At 43.8% G+C, this 12,028-nt stretch overlaps 1 protein-coding gene across 1 annotated transcript in view; it reads right to left on the bottom strand.

Moving 5' to 3' along the window:
* Nucleotides 1-12,028, bottom strand: part of LOC139750623 (dynein axonemal heavy chain 7-like) — a 298,921-nt gene that overhangs the window by 183,999 nt on the left and 102,894 nt on the right. Inside the window, 4 exon segments of the mRNA XM_071665298.1 lie at nt 2,076-2,217; nt 6,985-7,103; nt 7,504-7,613; nt 7,949-8,076. Coding sequence (XP_071521399.1) covers nt 2,076-2,217; nt 6,985-7,103; nt 7,504-7,613; nt 7,949-8,076 — 499 coding nt within the window.

Here is a 12,028-nt window from a genome sequence, read left to right as displayed (position 1 = left end):
CACAAGCATCATCAGGCTACACTAGCACCATCAAGCTACACAAGCATCATCAGGCTACACTAGCACCATCAAGCTACACAAGCATCAGGCTACACTAGCACCATCAAGCTACACAAGCATCATCAGGCTACACTAGCACCATCAAGCTACACAAGCATCATCAGGCTACACTAGCACCATCAGCTACACAAGTATCATCAGGCTACACTAGCACCATCAAGCTACACAAGCATCATCAGGCTACTAGCACATCAAGCTAAGCATCATCAGGCTACACTAGCACCATCAGCTACCAAGCATCATCAGCTACACTAGCACCATCAAGCTACACAAGCATCATCAGGCTACACTAGCACCATCAAGCTACACAAGCATCATCAGGCTACACTAGCACCATCAAGCTACACAAGCATCATCAAGCTACAATAGGACCATCAAGCTAAACACGTATCATCAGGCTGCACTAGGACCATCAAGCTACACAAGCATCATCAGGAATGAGGGTCTGTACAACTGTACCCCAGTGTACCTAGGTTGAGCATGAGGGTCTGTACAACTGTACCCCAGTGTACCTAGGTTGAGCATGAGGGTCTGTACAACTGTACCCCAGTGTACCTAGGTTGAGCATGAGGGTCTGTACAACTGTACCCCAGTGTACCTAGGTTGAGCATGAGGGTCTGTACAACTGTACCCCAGTGTACCTAGGTTGAGCATGAGGGTCTGTACAACTGTACCCCAGTGTACCTAGGTTGAGCATGAGGGTCTGTACAACTGTACCCCAGTGTACCTAGGTTGAGCATGAGGGTCTGTACAACTGTACCCCAGTGTACCTAGGTTGAGCATGAGGGTCTGTACAACTGTACCCCAGTGTACCTAGGTTGAGCATGAGGGTCTGTACAACTGTACCCCAGTGTACCTAGGTTGAGCATGAGGGTCTGTACAACTGTACCCCAGTGTACCTAGGTTGAGCATGAGGGTCTGTACAACTGTACCCCAGTGTACCTAGGTTGAGCATGAGGGTCTGTACAACTGTACCCCAGTGTACCTAGGTTGAGCATGAGGGTCTGTACAACTGTACCCCAGTGTACCTAGGTTGAGCATGAGGGTCTGTACAACTGTACCCCAGTGTACCTAGGTTGAGCATGAGGGTCTGTACAACTGTACCCCAGTGTACCTAGGTTGAGCATGAGGGTCTGTACAACTGTACCCCAGTGTACCTAGGTTGAGCATGAGGGTCTGTACAACTGTACCCCAGTGTACCTAGGTTGAGCATGAGGGTCTGTACAACTGTACCCCAGTGTACCTAGGTTGAGCATGAGGGTCTGTACAACTGTACCCCAGTGTACCTAGGTTGAGCATGAGGGTCTGTACAACTGTACCCCAGTGTACCTAGGTTGAGCATGAGGGTCTGTACAACTGTACCCCAGTGTACCTAGGTTGAGCATGAGGGTCTGTACAACTGTACCCCAGTGTACCTAGGTTGAGCATGAGGGTCTGTACAACTGTACCCCAGTGTACCTAGGTTGAGCATGAGGGTCTGTACAACTGTACCCCAGTGTACCTAGGTTGAGCATGAGGGTCTGTACAACTGTACCCCAGTGTACCTAGGTTGAGCATGAGGGTCTGTACAACTGTACCCCAGTGTACCTAGGTTGAGCATGAGGGTCTGTACAACTGTACCCCAGTGTACCTAGGTTGAGAATGAGGTTCTGTACAACTGTACCCCAGTGTACCTAGGTTGAGCATGAGGGTCTGTACAACTGTACCCGTGTACCTAGGTTGAGCATGAGGGTCTGTACAACTGTACCCCAGTGTACCTAGGTTGAGCATGAGGGTCTGTACAACTGTACCCCAGTGTACCTAGGTTGAGCATGAGGGTCTGTACAACTGTACCCCAGTGTACCTAGGTTGAGCATGAGGGTCTGTACAACTGTACCCCAGTGTACCTAGGTTGAGCATGAGGGCCTGTACAACTGTACCCCAGTGTACCTAGGTTGCGCATGAGGGTCTGTACAACTGTACCCCAGTGTACCTAGGTTGAGCATGAGGGCCTGTACAACTGTACCCCAGTGTACCTAGGTTGAGCATGAGGGCCTGGGTGAGGGTCCGGTAGCATCGGTCCGTGAGGAGGGTGATGACGAGTCGTCCAGTGTTGCCCAGGTACTCGTAGCCGTAGTCTAGCTCAGCGTTGATCATCCTCACCTTCAGCACGTCCTCCTGTCATCAACACACACAACACAACTGCTGAACCTCTCCTTCTTAAAATGAACATGATCATGAAAGTGAGAGTTTCAAAGTGTCTCAAAAATCAATTGACATATATCAGTAGAAGTCTTGCAAGATCTTTATTGGTCATCAAACACATGAAATGATAAATGCATTTCATAAATCTGATGCCGAACAGATAAGGGACGTATAAATTCATGGCATAAAACGATTAGATGTAACAAACATAACAATAATGAGGAAACTAAGGGAGATTATAATCATTAATCATGGAACGACGGAACATATGTCACGTCTCCTCTGACACGTTACATTCTCGACCAATTTACCGACAATTTTCAGGTCATGTTCCGCAATGGATGAATCAATCCCTGATTCCCCGGTCTGTATGTCAAAGGATTAAACAGCCGGTATATGGCCGTGAGCTGACCTGGTGCTAGAAGGTATATGGCCGTGAGCTGACCTGGTGCTAGATGATCTGGGTATGACCTACCACGTGATTATGACCTAACTCTTATCTTTATGTTGATGGCTTCGGTCACGGACAATAGTCAATATCAAGGCAGAGCTTTCATTGAAATATAAAGAGATTTACGAAAGGAAAAAAGAAAAGACAAGGGAAAGTATTTACTGATTTTGGAAGTGAAAAATCTGTCTTTCAAAATGTGCTAAGTTATAGGTACTGGGAAAGACACGAGAAGGTAGAGAGCTCCAAAGCTTCGAGGTGTACGAAAAGGAACCGTTATCAAAACGGCCCACTCTTGAGCTGCCAACGGCCGCAAAGTAATCATGCAACGCAGCAGCTTGCCGAGTGCTGCGTGATCTAGCTAGTGGTGGGGGCGCATAATCACCAAGCTCACAGGAGCAAAACCAAAAGTAATACCTACAGAAGAGGGAAAGTGAACCAATATTGTGGCGAAGGGCAAGGGGGTCCAGTTTGGAAGTTAGCATGGAACAGTGTATAAGTCGAAACGTTATCGACTCAAATCTGTCAAGAATACAGAGCTACAACCACCCCAGATGTGAGAGCAGTACTCCATACAAGGACGGATCAATCCTTTGTATAAACGGAACAACTGCCCAGAAGAAACGAAGTTTCGACATCTAAACAGGACGTCCAGTTTCTAAGAGGCAGATATAACTATTCCTGTAATGTGTGGTATGCAAGAAAGAGTGGATGTTACAGTAATACAAAGTATGTTCACTGAGTCAAGAGGTGGATCACAGAAACGACAAATGAAAGGTGTAAACTTGTAAGAAGTTTTCGATAGAGATATGGGTGGAAACTGGGTCTTGGAGGCATTAAACTTAGCAAGATTACGTTTACCCCACTGAGATATCCTATCAAAGTCTGAGTTAACTGAAGTAGCTGTGTTAACATGAAGGATGTGGATGACTGAAGTGTTGCGTCGTCAGCGTATGAGTGCAACTGATCATTTGGGCAGGAGAAGAAATCGTTGAAAAAAAAAAAAATGTAGGGGACACGACAGAACCACGCGGGACACCGATGTTGATGGAGAAATGGAGGGTGGGAGGGATGGTAGCTGATCCATCAACAACCACAGAGATAGATCGGCCAGAGAGGAAGCTAGATATGAAGGAGCAAAGTGAGGGAAAGAAGCCAAAAGAGGGGAGTTTAGAGATGATACCTTGATGCCACACCCTGTCAAATGCTTTGGATATGTCAAGGGCAGCTAAACATGACTCCCTAAAATCTTTCTGGGATGATGAACAGACAATAGTAATGTGGGTAAGAATATCACCAGCACGGGATCTCGCTTTACAGAAGCCATATTGGTGAATAGAGAAAAAAAAAAAAAAATTCGAGGTGTTTAAGGATATGGGAGTTGAGGAGGGATTCAAAGACTTTGGAAATGGTGGATGTCAAAGCAATAGAAAGACAGTTACAGGTGTCAGAGCGGTCACCCTTCTTGGGGATGGGATACATCAATGCATGTTTCCAAGAAGGTAAAGTTTTGGTTTTAGAAACGGAACAGACGAGCACGCACAGGTGCAGGTTCAGCGGCACACTTTCAGTACACGGGGATGGATGCCATCAGAAGTGCAAGCCTTGCTTGTGTCCAGAGAAAGAATCCTTTTTCGGATAGTCCGAAAAGAAATTAAGGGGAAGGGGCAGAGGATTAATAAGAGGGGCATCAGGGGGTGAAAGAATGCTAGTCATCCAAGGTGTTGTTTGAGAAGAAACGGGAATCAAAGAGAGTTGCTTTGCTACGGGAGAGACAGCTGTAATACCGTCAGAACGGAAAAGTGAACAAAAGGTAGAGCGACAGTTGTTGTTGGTGATGCTCTTCGCTTAAGACTAAAAACATCTATTAGTGGATAACGAGGAGAGGTTATCGCACTTCCTTTGAATAAAAGAACGCTTTGCCTCACGGATAACGTGCTTGCAGCGATTACGGGCGGTATAAATGCTGAATGGAAGTCAGAGAAAGGATTTTTTTAAGCCGATATGCCTGATCCCTTGCCTAAATGGCCTCAGAACAGGAACAATTGAACCATGGATTGAAAAAAGAGTTCGTCTTGGAGGAAGACAGGATAAATGCTACCATTCCGGCAACAATGACCTCTGCTGTGCGTTTGGCGGAGACAGAAGCATCACCACATAAGAGACAGTGAGTTACCCAAGGAAAGTCAGAAAGGAAGTTTGTTGAGGTGTTACTATTGACACACAAAGGGCTGCATGAGGGGAAGGTGCCGTTAGAATAGATACATTTATGAGGGTGTGATCAGACGAACTAATTGGGGCGAGATTATATATATACAGCGGGATAGACGAGAGGTGAAAAACAGATACAGAATATTAGGAAAATGGCCACAGCGGTCAGGAATATGGGTTGGGTGGGAGATAATTTGCTCTAAATCATCGAATATGGAGAACGTGAGGGCTTCATTCCCTCCATCATCCGTATATGAAGAACTGAACCATTCCCTATGAACGGTGAAGTGCCCGAAGTAGAGGATCTCAATTTGCGGGTGAGAGGATGTCACAGTCTCATGGCAGGAGTTTACGCTATCGAAGGAACATATCAAATTAGTAGATTTAAGAAAGCAAGAGGCGAAACAAAGGAAAAGTGCGGCAGCTGGGAGACAGACCCTGAACTATAAAACTTCAAAATTTGGGGACTCAGGGTCCTAGAGGCGGCAACATGTTGATGTTGGAGTAGGCACAAACACCACCTTTGAACCGGAATCGTGAGTGAAGATTACAGTTGGATATGAAAAAGGTGACTAGTGAGAACATCATTAGACAACTGTGTCTCAGAGAGAAGTAAGATATTAGGAGAGGTACTAGACAGATGGTGTTCCAGTGAGGAGAGGTTACTAGAGAGACCACGAATGTTGGTATGGTGAATAATGACGAAGGTCTAACAGAGAGGGAGAGGTCGTGGGAGCTGCCAGTACTACTACTGCCAGAGTCCTCCCTCGCACTGGCAGTAGAGTTAGGCAGAAACCCAGAGATTCTTAGCACCCCATGTTGCCGGGGACTAAAGATCATAGACTTGTTGGATTCTTGTCATGACAATAGATCAACATGTCTGAGTGGACAGGAGTTGGCAAGAGTACTTATGTGAGGAAATAAGCCAGGTTTGAGTCGGTGTTTGGTGCCTGAAGTAAGATGGCAGGACTAGCCCGGTCGCCCCGTTTTAATGAGACAGAAAGTAAGACGAGCAAACCTGACCTGGAGTGTAGGATGGTTCCGGACCAAAGATGATGACGCTAACAACCTTACTTGGCAACTGATAACTACGTGACATGACCTTCTAGAAGAGTATTTTCGAGCCAAACCTCCAGGTAATGACCATGACCAGACCTTCTAGGAGAATATGTGAGCCCAAACTGCCAAGTGATGACCCTTACCTGGTCTTCTAGATTACATGTACCCGACCACCAGCAGACGTCCAGTACCACACTTGGTGAGCAGGAGCTGACCTCCTAAAAGATTACCTGGACTTGACTGGGTAGTTGGTAACTCCTGACTTAACCGGCTACTGAATGATCTCGACCTGACCTTAACTTGATCATGATCACAACGTGACCCTGATCTGGCGTCCCAGTGATAACCACAACCTACCCTCCCACAACCTACCCTCCCACGACCTACCCTCCCACGACCTACCCTCCCACGACCTACCCTCCCATCTAATGGTCTGGATATAAACTACAAATCCCTGACTATGACCTGACTTAGCAGACGACAGTTGATGACTATGACCTGGCCTAGGAGATAACCTGAACCTCCCCTGTCAGTTACTGATGATGACAGCCAGTTAACCAATCATATTTACCAAACTTGTCATTACACAATTTGGACCTGTGTTACCAGTAGGTGATCTGGTCATGATGCCATTATATGTGGACCTGAACTAGCAATGGGTGACCTTGACCTGACCTGCTACAAGTGACCTACCAGAAAATGGTCTGGTGCGGCCCTGTCGGTAGCCGATGTGGACCTACCTACAAACATGTCAGTAATCGTCCTGGACCTGACCTAGCGAGGCTGGAGTACCGAGTTCTCACCTGCCAGTAGTAGCGAGTTGTGAGAGCCACGTACAGTTCTCACCTGCCAGTAGTAGCGGAGTTGTGAGAGCCACGTACAGTTCTCACCTGCCAGTAGTAGCGGAGTTGTGAGAGCCACGTACAGTTCTCACCTGCCAGTAGTAGCGGAGTTGTGAGAGCCACGTACAGTTCTCACCTGCCAGTAGTAGCGGAGTTGTGAGAGCCACGTACAGTCCTCACCTGCCAGTAGTAGCGGAGTTGTGAGAGCCACGTGAAGTCGGTCAGGTCTGTGACCTTCTTCCTGATGATCTCATCCTTGAGGACATCTCGGGCGTGGACATCCAGCACTACCAGCGCTCCTGCACCAACACATCAATGAGTCAAGAACCCAAATTACTTTTCGTTGTAATCCTATCACTGTGAACCAGTACATTAGGTTCGTAACCTCTCAATAATAACTAAGTTATACGTAAGACCATTACTGTACATCCTGCCCACTACACTATCCTGTACTGACCTTCCAGACACTGAAACACTGTTCTCAGTGCCGTTCAGTATTTCTGCTGGACCCATGCAAGTACACTCCCAGCACCTGAGTGTCCAGTCCTTGTTACAAAGACGGGATCTTAGTGTTGACCTCACCCAGGATAATGTAATCACGGAACCTAACTACTGACCTACATAACGTAGTGCTACCCAGGACCTGAGTGTAGGACATACCCAAGGTGGTGTTACCCAGGACCTGAGTGTGGGACATACCCAAGGTGGTGCGGTTCTGTTTGGAGAGCTGACCTCGCACCAAGCCCACAACCTTCTCGATCTGGTTGTTGCACAACTCGTAATACGCCTCCATCTCCTTGGGACCTTCACTGTGCAGGATACACGTAAAGATATCATCTGGATTTTTGTGTTGTTAAGATGAGCATCTACAAGCAGTTTCGTCTGTGACTGAGAGGTTAGGTTACAAGTTATACATCAGTGGTATCATATGATATAGACAATATATAAATGAACAGCTAGTGAGACAAAAATCAAATGTGAAACCAGCCTGTGTATCTAAGACGTACGTATGATTTAGGTTATCATCAAAAGAAGGATCTAACAGAATATATCACAACAATATATATATATATATATATATATATATATATATATATATATATATATATATATATATATATATATAAAGGATGCCTGGACTAACACCATGCAGCGGGAGACTTCAGTGGTCCAGAAGGTCTGTGAGACGCAGAGGACCGCCTGCCCGGGCCACTGCAGGGACCAGTCCTCTCGTGCCTTGGTCGAGTACGCCTCCATGCACGACTCCACAACCTGAGGGTGGACGAGCACCGTCAGTATGAGCGCTCCTCCGCTGCTTCATGGAAAGATAAACCGCCCATCACAAGAACACATTTAGTGAAACGAATAATTGAATACAATGTATTACCGACAATGTGTTGACGCCATATGGGCCGAGCTATTACGAAGGTTTGTTGTAGTGAACATAAGAACCAAAGTTAGATGTTGACGTCACCAAGCCTGCTATGTGGTTCCCTTAGTAATTCTAACAAAGAAGATCTGGCATCCTGAGTCCAGGATAACTTCTCATGTTGGCTTGTTATCTGCACCTCAGAGGCTCACCTGTGTGACCCGCATGATAAATGTTAACGAAAACTGTTTGCAGTATATAATTGTCGTTCGAAAAAAATATATTATGTATTATGTACATTAATGTTATCAATGTTTCTCATATATCAGATGATATGTGAACAATATATTATATTTATATATATTAATGTTATCAATGTTTCTCATATATCAGATGATATGTGAACAATATATTTTATATATATTAATGTTATCAATGTTTCTCATATATCAGATGATATGTGAACAATATCTCTGGTTTGATCAAATACCGAGATCTTTTCTAACTACGTCTTACATCAAGTATGCTTGTCTTGACAAAATGGTCATCAATATCATCATACTTTTAAAAACATGATCAATAATACAATGTCAACAAAAAAAATGTACATTTGTGACCACGGTTTATCTGAGGGAAAAATGTCGAGATATGTACGTGATTTATCATGATGAAGAAATACCTCAACATGAGTTTCTTAAAATGAAAGTACATGTCTGGCTTCCTGGTATGTTAAACATAACACAAGATATTCAGGTGTGTGATCAATTTAATCTTAAAATCATCGACACATCAGAACTTACTCTTACACAAGAGATAAGTTCAACATAACAGCTCTTTACACCATACTCAAGACTCTTCCATGCACTCCATCTAGTCACAACACATCAGACAACTTTACTATTCGTTTTACTTCACGCTTTTCTAAATCCGTATGTACTACACATGCTGTCTCTTCCCGTAGGACTTTCTCTGAATGTCTTTGTGTCATAATGAGATTCATTACACCGTCTTCTCTAACGTAAACTTACTTCCTCCCACCAACCAGCTACTCGCTGATCCTCTCAACACCATGAGTCACTATATCTACCTCACACCTTATCTAGTGTGAGCAGCATACTTGTTCCTCTATAATCCTTGTAGTCACTTCGTCCAGCAAGTAATGCACACGTGAAGACAGAGTGGAGGTACGAGAGGAAGGCTTGACGTAAATGTGGTAGTGAGTGAAGGTTGTGCGAGGTCACTATGGTTATCATATGAGAGCGAAGGTGGGTGACTGTAGTGTGATACTCAATAATGGAGAAACAAAATTGGATGATGACAACACAGCAGTTGTGTGCATATAACGCTGTGATGTTAACTGAATTTGAGAAAAATGTGAAGATACGTACGTGGGAAGAGGAGCCTAAAAGTAACTGCAAACAAAATAATATGCAAGATTTACTTCTTCAAGGAATGGTTAGGACTAGAAGCTATGGCTGTGTGCTGGTATTTGGATGATATTTGAGAAAGCTGATATTAAATAGCAGAGTCATACAGGGGAGAAAAAAAAAATACGAATGCTCTGATAGTTTTCGCGAAAAGGAAAAAAGTATATAGTTTTAATAAGTTTTCATGGTGGAATATTTATTTTCCTCTGATGTATGATGTAAGTCCAAGAAATGGATAACTTGCCTTGTTATAGTTTGGATCAGGAGGACAAATACGCAGAATGAAGGCGCAAGGTGGATATCTGGTGTGAAGAAGGCGTAAGGAAAGCACATGGCTGAAAGTATATTAAGACTGTATGGTCACGAAGACCATATGGTATATGTCAGGTTCGTCATAATGATACACAATACCACAGTAGAAAGTTATGTACGTATAAGGAGGCCAGGCAGACCAAGAAACACACAGCCAGATGTAATGAGAACTAATTAGGGACAGAACTATTTCAGGCGGTGATGGTTGAGGAACGAGTGGGGGATCACATGTAATGGTAGCATGTGTGTATAGAGAACAGTTGTACTTCAATACACTAGGCATAGGTCAGGAGTGTGTAAACGTACGTTTAAACTAGACATAGATACCAATGGGATACACAGTTTTCTGTGTGCTGGATTCCCTCCATGCGTTCTGCTCACACTGCAACGAGAACCATCGGCCCAGCCAAGCCATTCTAGTGTAAACAAACAGGCCGCCATGATGCAGCCTGAACAATTCCTGCACACTATTGCTACAGTAAACTGCACGTGTGTGTGTGTGTGTGTGTGTGTGTGTACAGGAACTTGAATAAGAAAATGAAGAAAACGAAAAGGCTTTGGGTAAAACCTTGGCTACTGAAAAACACTATCTATATCCATTGTCATCTCTGCTGCCGCTCGCTCTTTAATGTTTGTTTTCGTTCAATGATCAGTTGATTGTGAACATGATATATCTCTGATACATAACTTGAAATAAATGTTATACTTTTTAAATATACATATGTACATTTTTAAGAGCACAATTTTCATTATGTAATAATAGAAACAGATATGATAACGGATATGCATAAGAATAATACAGTGTCTACACAATTACAATGTGTTCGTTGGGTGCCCAGAGAAAATACGTTTCGCTGGTTGTCGTTCCCCACGCGTTTCAGTGGACGATTCGTAGAAAACGGGAGATATCTATTGGCCCATTGATTATTCTGAATCATGTAAACACGCCTTTAGAATGATTTCAGGGATACTGTGTACCTTACCAACCCAGAAGAATTTGAAATATATTCAATATTGGTAAAAACAAAATAATAAATAATTCTGATTCTGAGTTATATCAGTATATGGTTCATTCCATGATTACCTCAATAATGAGTTCAATATCAACTTGATGTATTGTTGAAAAATATATTGCCGACTATATCATCAATGAAACTAAGTTGTCTATACAGCTACATCGAAGTTGCTGATATACACGGGCGACTGAATGCCCTAATCAGTCATCTCATTTACGCTATCTATATATATATATATATATATATATATATATATATATATGGGATACGGGAGAAAAAAATACTTCCTCCGTATTCCCTGCGTGTCGGAGAAGGCGACTGAAAGGGGAGGGAGAGGGGGTTGATACCCTGCCCTCCAATTCTACTTTCCCAAAGGAAGTAACAGAAGGCGGTCAAGTGAGGATTTTCCCTCTAAGGCTCAGTCCTCCGTTCTTAACGCTATCTCGCTAACGAGGGAAATGGCGAATATATATGAAAAAAACAATATATATATATATATATATATATATATATATATATATATATATATATATATTTTTTTTTTTTTTTTTTTTTTTTTTTTTTTTGCTTTGTCGCTGTCTCCCGCGTTTGCGAGGTAGCGCAAGGAAACAGACGAAAGAAATGGCCCAACCCAGCCCCATACACATGTATATACATACGTCCACACACGCAAATATACATACCTACACAGCTTTCCATGGTTTACCCCAGACGCTTCACATGCCCTGTTTTAATCCACTGACAGCACGTCAACCCCGGTATACCACATCGATCCAATTCACTCTATTCCTTGCCCTCCTTTCACCCTCCTGCATGTTCAGGCCCCGATCACACAAAATCTTTTTCACTCCATCTTTTCACCTCCAATTTGGTCTCCCTCTTCTCCTCGTTCCCTCCACCTCCGATACATATATCCTCTTGGTCAATCTTTCCTCACTCATTCTCTCCATGTGCCCAAACCATTTCAAAACACCCTCTTCTGCTCTCTCAACCACGCTCTTTTTATTTCCACACATCTCTCTTACCCTTACGTTACTTACTCGATCAAACCACCTCACACCACACATTGTCCTCAAACATCTCATTTCCAGCACATCCAT

This window comes from Panulirus ornatus, chromosome 10 (genome assembly GCF_036320965.1).
Source record: "Panulirus ornatus isolate Po-2019 chromosome 10, ASM3632096v1, whole genome shotgun sequence".
Taxonomy (NCBI): domain Eukaryota; kingdom Metazoa; phylum Arthropoda; class Malacostraca; order Decapoda; family Palinuridae; genus Panulirus; species Panulirus ornatus.
The sequence above is the reverse complement of the archived record's forward strand: the minus strand, read 5'-3'. Positions and strand labels throughout refer to the sequence as shown.